The sequence below is a fragment of the Leptosomus discolor genome, chromosome 5, assembly GCF_034619465.1.
Source record: "Leptosomus discolor isolate bLepDis1 chromosome 5, bLepDis1.hap2, whole genome shotgun sequence".
NCBI classification, from domain to species: Eukaryota; Metazoa; Chordata; class Aves; order Leptosomiformes; family Leptosomidae; genus Leptosomus; species Leptosomus discolor.
In genome coordinates, this window is record NC_141395.1 from 32,195,329 (window position 1) to 32,209,369 (window position 14,041).

General features: G+C 39.5%; 1 protein-coding gene across 1 annotated transcript in view; it reads left to right on the forward strand.

Moving 5' to 3' along the window:
* ANKRD44 (ankyrin repeat domain 44) overlaps positions 1-14,041 on the forward strand; it is a 137,828-nt gene that overhangs the window by 78,987 nt on the left and 44,800 nt on the right. Inside the window, exons 4-9 of the mRNA XM_086466198.1 lie at positions 2,347-2,417; positions 5,978-6,178; positions 7,290-7,377; positions 9,638-9,780; positions 11,171-11,383; positions 12,847-12,925. Coding sequence (XP_086322324.1) covers positions 2,347-2,417; positions 5,978-6,178; positions 7,290-7,377; positions 9,638-9,780; positions 11,171-11,383; positions 12,847-12,925 — 795 coding nt within the window. The remainder of the gene's footprint in view (positions 1-2,346; positions 2,418-5,977; positions 6,179-7,289; positions 7,378-9,637; positions 9,781-11,170; positions 11,384-12,846; positions 12,926-14,041) is intronic.

Genomic DNA, 14,041 nt, shown 5'->3' on the forward strand with positions numbered 1-14,041 from the left:
TGTAGAGGACACCTTTGAAAACAAAAGCATTGCTTCCCTGCTGCCTCCACGTGATCTCATTTAAAGCAGCAGATATTTTCTGTCCCTGAAGGAGTGCATCAGTGCTGGTGAAGTTTTTTCATTTGAAAAGTCTCTTCAGAAAATGTGCATCTCAGTAAATGCACAACAGCAACTCCTGTAACAGACAACAGCTGAATTGTGCAGCTCTTTAAAAACAGAAATCACAAATGTATTCAGCTGATGCATTGAATTAGATATGTAAGGGCAATTTCACTTTGTCACATGAAGAACCCCAAAGCACAGAGAGGTAAAGGGATGTGGAAAACAGCTGAGGAAGAAAAGGCTCATAGTATGCTGGGTATTATTTTATTTATACTGTACCGTTTTGCTTCTATTATTTTCTTTAGCTGTTTTCTTGGCAACTATTTCTGTTTCTCAAAAGGTAAGTGGATCAGTGAAAGGCATGAATAGCTACTGACGGAGATACTTCCCTAGGTTTTCTAGTCATCTTCATATTCACCAGTGCTACTGGAGTTGTTGAATACTGAGGAATGATATGTTTGTCACACTTTGCTACTCCACACATAAGCCTTTCTGATTTGCAAGCATCTGCTTGTAGGAGTTAGTGAATGGGTGGAAATAAACCAAAAGAGACCGTAGTTAAGAACATAAGGCAAAAAAGCAAGACAAATACAAAAAATTTTCTAAACCCAAAATTATTTGGTGGCAATCATTAGGAATTCGTCTATGCAATTTGCATCCCCAAGACCTTACCAAATCAGTATAATGTAAGGTACCTTTGAGTCCTGTCTGTCAGCCTCCTGATGGTAGAGAAGTTTGTTGCCTAAGAAGTTGTGTCTCTAGAGCCTTGGGCAGTGTAGGCAAAGGGCAGGATACTGATGTCTATCAACCATAATGGCCTTCTCATGAAAACAAAAGAAGCTAACAGCTTCCTTGCTTAGACAGATTCATTAGAAAACTCTTTGAAACTGTTGTCTTTTCTAAAAGGTGTTTTTCCAGAGGGCAGGTTGTACCACCAGGTACCAGGTTCTGAGGTGAGTTCGGAGGATTGCGTCTAATTGTTGCAATAGTTATGAAAGTGGCTTTCCTTTTCTTGCAGCCAAAAAATTATATCCCATCTTGTAGAAATATGAAAGAACTTGTTTCTTTTCTGATTATCTAGCACAATTCCCAGTAACCACTGTGATTCAGAGGCAAGCACCTTAATATTCCTGAGAAATGGCTCTCGGAAAGTACTTCTGATTCAGAGAGTGTGATTTATTAATTACAGGTTTTTGTATGTACTTAAGTTGTGGTGCAAAATGAAGCTTAAGAATCCCTTTGTTCATGAATTTCAGAGGCTCATCCAGGCTATGTGCGTGACATTTGTGCTTCTCTAAAATTTTTCTCCATGTACTAGTCTTCTCAGAATAGTACTGCTACCTGCAGACCAGAGAGGTGCAACATTTTCAGATTAAGCCCTTTTAAAATTAGTTTCTCTGGTCTTTTTCACTAGATTTCGTTTCTGAGGTATCACGTCAGTGGATAGCTTTAATATTTCTTTCAAACAAATCTGTTTTATTACACAAATGTACAGGATCCTTTTTTTTTTGCCCGCGGTCAGCCAGCACCACTGTAGTTAAATGCTCTTTCTTTATCCTTTATTCTGGCAAGCCACTCCAAACCCATCTTCTTGCGCAGCTGTCTTTGTCGGAGTGCACATTAGCGCTGAACCGCACAGAAGGCAAATGGATAGTCTCCTTCACCTCTCTTCTGACATTTGCTGAATAACACCCACAGAAGCTGAGGCAGTAAGTGCCCAGTTTCCTTCTCAACCTGAGCATTTCCTGGTCTTGTTTACTTGATTCTAGCAAGATTTGCGAAGCAGGGAAGTGGTTGTATCTTTTAGTGGTCTGCCTGATGGAGCTGGAAACAACAGACTCACTCCCTTCATTATATCTGCAGACAGCAGCAGTGCTCTGAGCTTTTTATTCCCCAACTGTATAAGTTGATCTAAAAAAAATAGATATACATAGACATACATGTACATACATACATACATACATACATATGTAATCCCCTACAAGAAATCTTTTGTGTCCTTTAAACAAAGCGATTCCTGATAAGAGTCAGACCTATCCAGTTCCTTTCTTCCGGAATCATGCTTCAGCTTCTATCTATCCGGGATCTGGAAATGCATTTCCAAGGTGAACAGGGTGCCAGGAGAGTTGTGGGGAGTGCTGAGATTACCACATATGGCTCAGCTGTTGTCACTAGGAAACAGTTGGGCAAGGCTTTCAATGTTGCACCCAAGGCATGGATGTAACCTCTGCTGTTTACTTGCAGGCGCTCGTGTTAATGCCAAGGACAATATGTGGCTGACTCCTCTCCATCGAGCTGTTGCTTCAAGAAGTGAAGTAAGTAAGACTTGATTACCCTGCTTTTGCACATAAACTACATGCTGGGGGAAAAAGTAAACCATTGAGAGCCATGGCAGGTAGCATGGTGACGCAAACAGGGAAAGCGTTTTCTGTGTGCAGGGCTTTTAGCATTGCAGCTGGAGGCCGGCTTTTACAAGTTAGTTATAGCTGCTTCTGAGCCTTAATGTGGTTGCTTTTCGCCTTGTGGAATACTTTGCGTTACCGTAGCAAGTCCTGTTGAGCAACCGTCAGCTGGAGTGGGTGACCAGGACTGAAGTGGGCTGGGGTCCACAATGGTCTACAGTGGCCACAGCATCTTTGAGTGGTGAAAAAGGAATAAATCCATATGGATGTGTGCACACCGTGTGTGTGCCAGAAGGGAGTGGATGTGTATGTGATCCAACACGTATTACCACATAGTTTGTTTTGGTTAATTGTATTTCAAGACATCCATTAGATTTTCTGTTAATGCATTTGATTCATGCATAAAGGAGGGTTAGCCCATATTTCTTCTACTTGACAACTAGAACTCTTCTGGCATCATGTTGTACTTTTTCCTTTGCTGTCTCAAAAAGCAGCAGCAATAATTATCAGGAATGCAACTTAGGCATGACTGTTTTCAACTGCACCATTATTCTTGGCTTTCCATTTTTGGACCTCCCTGTGTACTTTTATCCTCCTAATACTTAGTTAACAGTGAGCCCAACTGCAGACTGAATTGGCTGCTGGGGATGAGGGGAGGGGTTGTAAAAGAGACAGAGGGTGGCTGTCTTCCAGAGACTGATGGACTTGAATCACCTCCGTAACAGTCCCAGTGCTTGCCAAGCCTGGAGGCAGGAATCCTGGGCTCGCTTCTGAACTCAGGCATTGTTTGGCTGCTGGCTGAGCTTCCCAGCTGCTGGCATCCACTGGAGCCCTCTGAAAGGAATATCTGATGGAGTATGAATACTGTAATGAGGCAAAATACAAAAGCCGTGTTGGAAAACAAAGGTCAGACTTAAACCTTAAAAAACAGCCACAATCTTTCTGATGCGGGAATTGCAGTGGTTTTGGTTTGGTTTTTTTTTTTGGATGTGTCAGAGTACATGATTTTTATTGACAGTGACAGTCCTAACAGAAAATGTCCGTCTTTCTTTGGGTTTGTGTCTCATCTTTAACTCTTTGTCAGCTGAACGTCAGTTGTACAATGAGAAACTGTCTTCCGTTGTGCCAGCAGTTCTGGTACCTCAAAGTGAGTACTGTGGTGCAACAGTGAGGCAGCAGGGGAAGGCACCAGCCTTTGATGCCTTTTCAAGGTCTGCTATATATTTTATAAACATGCAGAGCTTTCTTCTCCTGGTCTTTTTTTCTTTGTTATTTATATGGTAATTGCTATTTTTTGTAATAAGTTTGAAACAAGATTCAGCATTTTGAGACCCTTTCAGTGCTGCATTTACTTTATTGCACAAACTAACAAATGTGCAGTTTCAATATGATAAGACGAACCTGATGGTAGTAGTAGTAGATAGCTGTAGGTGAATCCGTAGTTCACATTGATAGTAGGAGATGAATTAATGATCTGGAAGTTGACCAGTTGGACTTGGTGTGGTTTTTGAAGTTTCTGTGAGCGCAGTTGCTTTTTGAATTATCACCTACAAGTTTTAAGTTTTATTATCAGTCTTTTACTATGAAGCTTTCACAGGATTCAGAAGCTGTTTCCTTGCACCCTTTTATAGATTGATTGAAAGCATGAACACATTTTTACTTAAGTCTTAATGATTTTTCAAGTGGGCTTTAGCGATTTAAATGTTTATTTACAAATTAACAACCCTCAGGTGTGTCCATGCAGGATGGCTAATGGATGTGTTGGCTTTCAGCTTATATAGTTTGAAAAAGTAAAGAAATTTCAGTCTGATAACTTGGGATAGCTGGAGACACTGAATACAGAGGCTTACACCATAGCTGTGGACTGCATGCATGTGTAGAAATTGTGTTAATAAAAAGGGATAGCTCATGCTCTCAAAAACAATAGAATTAAACCTTCTCCAGAAGGATTTTGACATTTTGATCCCAAATCTGATAAAGCAGCAGATTTGCAGATGTAAACAAATATGTGTAAATTTTTTTAAAAAAGTCTAAATATTTTTAGCTTAGTCTTCTCAGTCCTTACTATTTACTTCTAAAAATTCTCCTTTAACTTTTTCTTTCCTTCGTTAAGAGTCAAAGTGCATGAATTTTCCTGCTGACTTCATGTCCCAGCTGGATAGGTCTCCAGTAAATTACATTTAAATAACTTTTAAAATAGTAGGCCTGTAATTTAAAAAACAAAATTCTGTTGAGACATCAACAGTGATCTGTCATTATTGGTGTAAGAGATACAATGTCACTAACTGAACAAATCTGTTAGAGGCCTGTTCTTGAGATGGCTGTAGAAAATGAAATTGCTGAGATTGGTTGAGAATAAAGAACTAAAACTCCTAGTAATGGATGTACTGTTGATACTGACCGCAGGCACTCTCCTGGGCCATTCTAGATACAAAAGGGCTATTTAAACATGCTGTATATGTTTGTTATTCATTAATAAAATTTTGACTGGACTTACCAGAAAACTTTTCAGTTTATAGAAAAAGAATAAGGTACTATGTAGGACTAGGGCTCTCCCGCTTACCAGCTGTGAGCTGTAGTTAATGGACAAGGCTACTTGAATGCTACTGTGTTGCAGTGGTTCCTTTGTATTTTGTTTGTTTGTGGGGAAAAAAGGAAGAAGAAACAAAATGTGATTTTGAGAGAGACTTGTTTTTTCATCTGACTTGCTTAATGGCAGATACATGAGTAGAAGCATTGTGAATTGTCCAGTGAGACAGTCTCTCAAGAGAGAACAGTATGTTTTCTCACTGGGAAATACTCAGTTTTAACCAACAAAATTAACCTTAAAAGATGTTGTTTGGTCTCAGGCTGACAGAATGGATGTTGCAGCGAAAACCCTTGGCCTATGCTTAGCCCTCAGGGAGGGAAGGAATGCTAATGCTGACTTGAGGACACCAGCGTCAACCCTTGCCTGTGATTCTCATGTTTTTGCAAAGCTAAAATTTAGTTTTCACATATTCTGTTTTATTTTCTCCATTTTCCTGTTTATAAATAAAACTTACAGCAATTCGCTGTTATTTTCCTGTCCAAAATTATGTGCTTTTCATTTTGTAAATAATGTCTCTAACAGTGAGCTCCAAAAATTGCGTTCATTTCTTCAGACTGAGGTACTGAAGGTTAATTGACCGAACAGGTTGGGCTCTCTGCATGGCTGGCTTTGTACATCCTAAAATCGAGCTGGGAAATTTTGATTGTGAGGACACTGCTCTAAATGACAGCAGAGGTGATGTGTACGCTGCCATTTGAATCAACACCACCATTTCACTAGCCTGGGAGGTTGTTTTGATAAATGCTCTTCTCTTTGCCACCTCCTGGCCAGGTCTGATATGCATAAGTAATATGTGTAGGTAATATGACCGAGCTGTCAGGATGATGGGCCATATATTTATTCAGACTACTTTGTTGTGGGTATAACTGTGTTGCTGTTGCAGGAAGCAGTGCAAATATTGATTAAGCACTCGGCTGATGTCAACGCTCGGGACAAGAACTGGCAGACTCCATTGCACGTGGCAGCAGCAAACAAGGCAGTGAAGTGTGCAGAAGTCATCATCCCCATGCTGAGCAGTGTCAATGTTTCTGACCGAGGGGGGCGGACAGCATTGCACCATGCAGCTCTGAATGGCCACATTGAAGTGAGTTGTTCAAGAGAGTAATTGATTGTTGGTTTATTTGTTTATTCTCCCAGTTCAAACAGTTGACCTGCTGTGGCTGGGTCTATGTAAAGGGTTTTGCTAGCATCTTTAGATTTAGGTACAAGGATCCTTGTTTGCCCATTCCACACGTGAAGATCTAGATATGAAACAAAAACTCTTAGACTGGAACAGTAGGCTTCTGTCAACAAAAGTTGATCAGATGTACTGTAATTAAAAGAAGCAAGAGGAATGGTAGTTCCTGTAAAACGATGGAGTTTGGCCTTTAAAATATGGCACCGCAGGAAAGAGATAGTAATGTTTGAGTCTAACTGTCATAATCTAAAGCTTCTGAGCTTTTGGATAGAGTATATCAGAAATGTTAACTGAATGTATGCTGTTATTAGCTGACCTCTGTGGCAAAGCAATGTAGGAGAGGAAGACAATCATCCAGCTCTGTAATTTATGATTTTAGAATGTTTTGCTGAAAGAGACCATTGTTACATGTGTTTTCCATTCAGTTTCCTTTCTTTTTTTTCCCTGATTTTTCTTATGTTTAATGTTGGATGGTTGACAATGGAGAAAGCAGCTTTTCACCTCTTAGCCATGCAGTCTAAAAGGCCAGCGTTGTATGCAAAGCAGCCTGGTGCCTGTCCACACTGCCATGGACACCCAGGAAATCACTGTGTCATAGCAAGAAATAGACACTCCTTGTTGGAAGATCGAGCAGATTTTAGGGTTTGTTACCTCGTGGTCTGAAGGAATCTTGTCCCAATCCACAAGAAAACACCTTAAATTGGTCTTAATAGTAATGAACGACGTTTCTCTTCCAGGCCTGTTTCTCTTCCAGGTTGTTTGGCAAGCAGTTCAGCTGGAGCAGCAGCACCCTGCATGCTCTCAGCCACCTTTGTGGACACAGAACTTGTCCTGATTACTTGTGGCCACCACCAGTCCATGTCATTAATGCACACAGCTTTGAACAGTATTTGTGCAATTCACAGATTTATCATTCAAAAGCAGTATTTTGTGATCACAACCTTTATGCTAGAATGATTTGTTGTAAACTTCTGTGTGTGATCTATGGGCTTGGTTTACTTGCTATTGTTACTTCTAGATGGTGAACTTGCTCTTAGCCAAGGGGGCAAACATCAATGCTTTTGACAAAAAGGACAGAAGAGCTCTTCACTGGGCAGCGTACATGGGTAAGACTTGGGCTGATGCTCCTTCTTTTTAATTTCCTATTCACAAACCAACACAATTTTTTTTAAACCTGGCCATGGAAAGTGAGCATTGTATTTACCCTGAAGAGGAAAGGGTTCAGTTGATCTGAATGCACACTGTCCATTTACGGTTTTGCAGCTGGTGAGAACTTGGCTGTGATTTCCTTTTTAACAGTTAATTGTGGGCTTTTTGTGTTGCTGTTTTCATTTTGGTCTTTTTATCCTGACTCTAATTCCAGCCTGAAGTATATTTGAGCGTGAAAAAATAAAGGCATATTTGTTTCATTTTTTGCTAAAAACTACTTTATATAAAATGCAAATAAATACAATCATAAATTTTGTGTTTATCTATGTTTATAAATAGCTAAGTTACGATATTGTTAGGAAGTGCTTCATAGGCTTTCTTCCTATTAGGAGCAAATTGTTGTCTTTTATTCAACAAAGGACAAGAGCAACTGATTCCTCTATTCAAAACATCAGTGGTGTTACCAAATACTGCTTAGTTAAATCAATTGACCTTATTATTCCTTTCAAGTTAAAGGAAACTTTCTTATAGTGAGGCATTATAATTTAAAAATACTAGAACAAGATTGCCTGTGATAGTGGTCATGCTTGTTCAAGAGCTTTTGTTGGCCAAGCAGTATATTCCAGTTTATAATTATAATGAGGTGTTGTGTGCCCTCGGCCAGGAATTCTTTCATCTGACCTGTCAAAATCTTTATTTTAGTCCTGGCACTTTTGGAAATGAGATAATAGGAGATTTCAAACTGTGAGAAAAGCATATTTTGCCTTTTTTTTGATAGACAGGTAGAAAGACTCTTGCCAACAAATGTTATTTGGCTTTTGAGCTAGCGAGCTTTGAACTCCAATCTGTAGAATTGAAAGGCTTTTACATTGTGCTGTGCAATTCCACATCTCTTTTGCTCTTAATTCTTTTCAGAAATTCCTGATGTACTTCTCAAAATAGGTAGATAAAATTTAGGGCCTAAATTAGCAATGGGGTTTAGGAGTCTGTAGTGTAATTTGGACAGAATTTAGATAATGAGACCTGGTCATCTTATCCTGTAAACCTTCATGTAGTTTCTTGAATGCTTAAATATCTTTGGGCAGTTTGGACTTTGTCCATAAAGTTTCCTAGGTCCTGCATGTGACCAGAGCTGCCTCTGTCATGAAGGTGCTGTACAGCTCAGATGGTGCACAACATCATATGGTGTTTGACATAATAAATTTTTAGTTCTAAGAAAGATGGCTCTGCTTCAACATGAAGCAATAATGACTATTCCTCAGTTAGCCTTGATTCAGTTTTGGTGGTTAGGGCACTAGTTGGGAAGGCAGGTTTGAGACCTTCAGCGAGAGGAGGAAACTGAAGATACAGGTGGGTTCTAAGTTGCATTTTTAAATGCTCAGATCTTCCCTTGTATTTTGTAGGGAGATCCTAAGTCAAGGGTAGTCATTTCACTCCTAAAGACAGGTGTCCCATCGATCTGGCAGTCAGCTCTCAATCTGTGTGACTGCTGAGGCTATTGCAATTATTTTAGTTTGCAGACTAAGTGTGTGTGTATAGACTGTGAGTTCAGGTTCAAACATTTTTAGACCTGTATTCAGGCTTTTTTACACAATTTTGTGTTAATGATACAGTTTTGAAGAGTCAAAAACCTGATCCCGAAGATCAGTGGATTCAGTAGAAAATCTTGTGTTTGTGTCTGGTAGGCTTTGGATCAAATTCTGCACTCACTTGAAACTTAGTTTCTGTGTCCTCAATGTGCTAGAGAAGAGGTTACCTTAATTTTATAATTTACTGAAGTTATTTTGCATTGCTAACAAAAACTAACTAGTGTTCGCAGTTGTGTTTGCAGATGACATTGACAGGATGCTGTTTTGGGAGACTTGTATTGTCATGATCCTGTACTAACTGTTCTTTCTGTAACAGGGAGGATAAAACACAAACTGCTATTTTTAGAGAAATAAATAGGAAATAGGTGGGGTTTTGTTCTTTTAATGACTGGAAAACTAATTCAGTAAAGAGAAATTTGACACATCTGGCTAACGCATGGATTTCTTGACAAGGCCTGGAGCTAGGATTAAGAACAGTTATGAAAATGCTTTTTTTCCCTTGTAAAACTATGGGAGTATTGTGAAACAGCAGCAAAAGGGCCAGTGCATTAGCAAGAAAACAGTAATTTGGGAGAAGTGGTGCTGTAGGGTGGTATACACATTGACTACTATCTTTCATCTTTTGAAGGTCACCTGGAAGTTGTTGCCTTACTAATTAATCATGGTGCAGAAGTGACTTGTAAAGACAAGAAGGGTTACACCCCGCTTCATGCAGCTGCATCCAATGGGCAGATTAACATTGTGAAACATCTCCTTAACCTGGGGGTAGAGGTATGTGGTAATGTACTCTTCGTGGCTTCTGTGTTTCTCCATATTTGCTGATACTCTTTTTTTCTTTCTTATGGATGCTGCTACAGACAATGGCAGAGCTTCTAAAGAAAATCGTTCCCATTTTCTGGACCACCTTGTGCTTCATGTGGTTTATTGGTTCAAGAACTAGGAAACATTCTGGAATAAAAAAATACCTGATGTAGATAGTAAATTCCAGGCCACCTTGCTGAAGAAATCAGGAAATATTTGCTGTTCCTTCAGAGGAAGATGGAATAATGAAATTTCCCTTGGCTCAGCATTCCCTTTGATATGATGAGCGGTTGTTCTCAAAGTATACACTGCATACTTTACACAGCAGTTCAGGCTGTTTGTGTTTAGGGACCTGTATTTCCCCTGTAGCTGATGGAGGGAAGAAGGATTGTTTTCACTCTGGAAAAGAACTTTTTTCAGGGCACAGACTTCTCTTAGTGTGATATTGTCAACTCAGTGGTTCAAAACAGCAGTAAGATGAGCAGAAGAGCCCGCACTGGTTAATGAGAGATGTCAAATAAAGCCATTGCATTTCCCACTGCATTTTCAGCTGACTTGACCTGCCAAAACAATGTCAAAAGCTCATGTTCACAGGCTGTTGACTGTGAGGTTGAAGGGGAATAGGTGTTTTCTGTTATTAGCAGTACTATGCTAATAACTACCCTTAACTTCCACATTCTCCACCACTGGGTATATGATCTTTGAGACACCTGTATTTCATGGAAGGTATTCACATCATCCCCAAGTCTTTTGTACAATCTGTCTTGTCCTATTTTACAGAACAGCAGTGAATACTAAGCCTGTCATCAAGAAGTACCATAATCTTAGTTACATCTTTATAATAGGGAGCTACTGAAAGTAGTTTCTTATTGAAGTGTAAATGGCTATGCAGTTTCATCTTCACCCAGACACCTTCACTCCAATACCAAAAGAAATGTGTGGAAAGAGCTCTTAAGCCTGATTCTGTTCACAAAAATTCAATAGTTGGTGTTTTAATTTTTTTAACAAAAATTGTGAGCTTTTTATTTATTCTACTTTCCCATTTATATGTAAAACCTTTCCAGCTTATTAGGACTTTTGTCATCATCATCATCATCATTACGTAGTCCTGCTATCAGCTTTGAGCTTCATACTGGCTTTTAGAAATTGCCAGTAGGATAAAAAGTTAGTAATAGTAAAGGTAAAGCATTCCAAATTAAGCTCTCTGGGAGTGTATTTTTGTCACTGAAATTTGCTGGTGAGAAATATGCCCTATGACAGTTCAAGCCTGCAGCTATTTCCATTTGCAGTATGTGATGCGTTATGTACAATGGTAACCTGATACCTGTAATTTTAACTGTGTCTCCTTGTCTTATTTTAGATTGATGAAATGAACATCTATGGAAATACTGCACTTCACATTGCCTGTTACAATGGTCAGGATTCTGTTGTTAATGAGCTGATTGACTATGGTGCTAATGTAAATCAGCTTAATAATAATGGATTCACTCCCTTGCATTTTGCTGCTGCCTCCACTCATGGAGCACTGTGTCTTGAACTACTCGTGAATAATGGGGCAGATGTTAACATTCAGGTAAAACTTGCATTGCTCTTCAGTTTTACTTTATCCTATTTTGCATACCTCAGGAGGCTGAAAACTATAATAATGACTACAGCATGGGTTTAAATCCTTGATGGGAATAGAGTGATGCTGAGAATGTTGATCATTAAACTGTTTGGATGAAATTACTTCCCAGCAGAGGTGCTCTCAGTGCCTTGATAAGTATGACAGCTTTAAACTCTAGACCAGCCACTCTCCTGAAGGCATGAACTACTACTAAAATATGGTCCCAGGAGCTCTGTCAAAATGTTGTCTCAGGGAGTGGTGGTAAGTCAAGGAACTATTCCTTTCTGGTGTTTTCCTTCCCCCTACAAAATGAATTTAATTAAACCTGATTCTAAAAGGTTCCTTTTGACTTTCCTGGGGAAGTAGGAACTGAAGGTTGTTTGTTTACTTGTTTTAGAGCCTGAGTTTACAAAGTTTGATTCTGTTTAGGATATCTGAATGCTCTTAAGATACAATTGATACATCTTGATGAAGCTGAAAGAGACTTGCTGTTACCCAACAGAGTGTACTGGTATAGATACCAGAAGATTTGAGATCTGAGTTCATACAAGATTTTGACTGCTTTACTTTAAACTCTATGTGTTTCAGTTTCCCATCTGTAAAACTGGTCTCCTAGCATTCAACACCTCTGGCAAGACCCTTGAGATCAGTGAATAGTCAGTGCACTGTTTAAACTCAGAATTATTAAAATTAAATTAGGGATTGTGCTTGCCAATGCATGCAAAATCCCATGCTAATAAACATGAAGTGATGCGAGTAGTGAGGCTGGTACCCTTCCCTTGCTATTTTCTCAGCTCCTCAGCTTCCCCAGTCTCAGTTTCTTTCTCTAGAACACAAAACATTGATTTCTACTCATTGTGCATTTCCTTTCTTATGCCTTCTGTGTTTTCTAATTGTCTTTTGTAGACACCCTGTCTTTGATTGCATGGAAAATTATTAACCAGAACGTTTTAATACAGTGGCTTTTATTCTGGGATGTAGCTGTAAAATGCAGATTGATAAACAAGACGTAGTTCTTGAATCTCTCAGAGACTGCTCCTGCTTAGCTTTATGATTCCTTTGCTTTTCTTTATTCCCCTTGTTGCAATGGTTAGGGAAAACAATGACAGAATGAGAAATGTTACTTAAAATAATATTCAATAATAATAATATGTCATATATCTAGGTTTCTAGCAGGTGTTGTTTACAGCCAGGCTGTAAGGACAGGCTCCACTCATTGCCCATTTCCTACTCATCACTGAGGAACTATTTTACTTGTGTGCTTATACCTTCTGTGTTTACTGTCATGTATGGGTTCAGTCCTGCAGAGTTTTGAAGCCAGTGGGAGGTTTTATCTGAAGAATAGCTGTGGGATGTTGAGCTGAAAGACTTCAAATTGTTATCACTGCTTCACATGCTAAATGGTTGGTTTAATTTTTTGTTTCTGTTAGAGTAAGGATGGGAAGAGCCCACTGCACATGACAGCTGTCCATGGGAGGTTCACGCGGTCGCAGACCCTCATTCAGAACGGTGAGTTTCTGTGCCCATTTAATGACTCTCCAAAAGATTAGGCATTTCCAAGATTGCAATTTTTAGTTGTTCTGACCCAGAATGCCAAAGGGCTGCTCTGAGAGCTGCTTAGCCCCACCAGCTTCTGGCTTTGGGCTGCACTGACAGCTCTCATTCCAGCGTGTCATCAGAAGTTGAGATTTTGGTTATTAACAAAATCCCATATTCCTCCAGCTGACGGTGGTGCAGCTGATCTGTTGTGATTCTTAACATGAAAACAAGAGTTCAAAGCTGTATTTAGGTCTTTTTTTCTGCTGAGAAGCAGGCACAACTTTCTTTCTCAAATTATTTAAAAACTAAAAAAAAGAAAGAGTTTCTAGTTGTCCTCTCTTGGGACCCCTGGTGTTCTTTGAGCTCAGACCATTTTCTCTACCCTCCGCTCCGCAGCTGTACTTCTCTCACCTCCCTTAGCTCCACCCCTCACCACTGTCTTCATTAAGTGTTGAATAAATACTCAGGAGGGTGGACCAGCACCACCTTGTTTGTTCTGGGCAGGATTCCTGATTATCAGTCATTTATCAGGTATCTCTTTTGTCCAAGAATACTACAGAGTGTAATAAATATTGTTGTTGGAGATCTGGCAGAGGACTGTTTCTGCTTGACAGAGGTTACTATTACTGATTGTTTACTAATGCTTCCTGGCTTTGGCCACTGTACCAGACAGGATGGTCTGGGGTTTGTTGGTTGATGCCTGTTTTTTTTTGTTTGTTTTCCAAAATCCCAAACATGGAACTTAAGTGTGAGATGCTGAAGGTGGCTGAACAGTTATGCTGCAAATGTAGTGACACTTATATGTACACAAGATTGTATTTTAAAATGGAGGTCTTCAGTACATCATGCTTCTTTCAGGTCATGATGCAAATTCTTGTCATATCTCTCCTTTGATAAATAAAATAGTAATAATAAAAGGAGTTTGGGTGAACTGGAAGAAACTGTTCTTTAATACAGTTTTTAGTTGTTTAGTCAAGTATGCTCTCTGACTTCGAGCTGTTGTTTGCTCTCTGTTGGACTTGTGTGTGAAAGGACTGGCAGTTCTTCATCTGTCCTTCACGCCTTTCTACTCTTCTTCAATTTAGT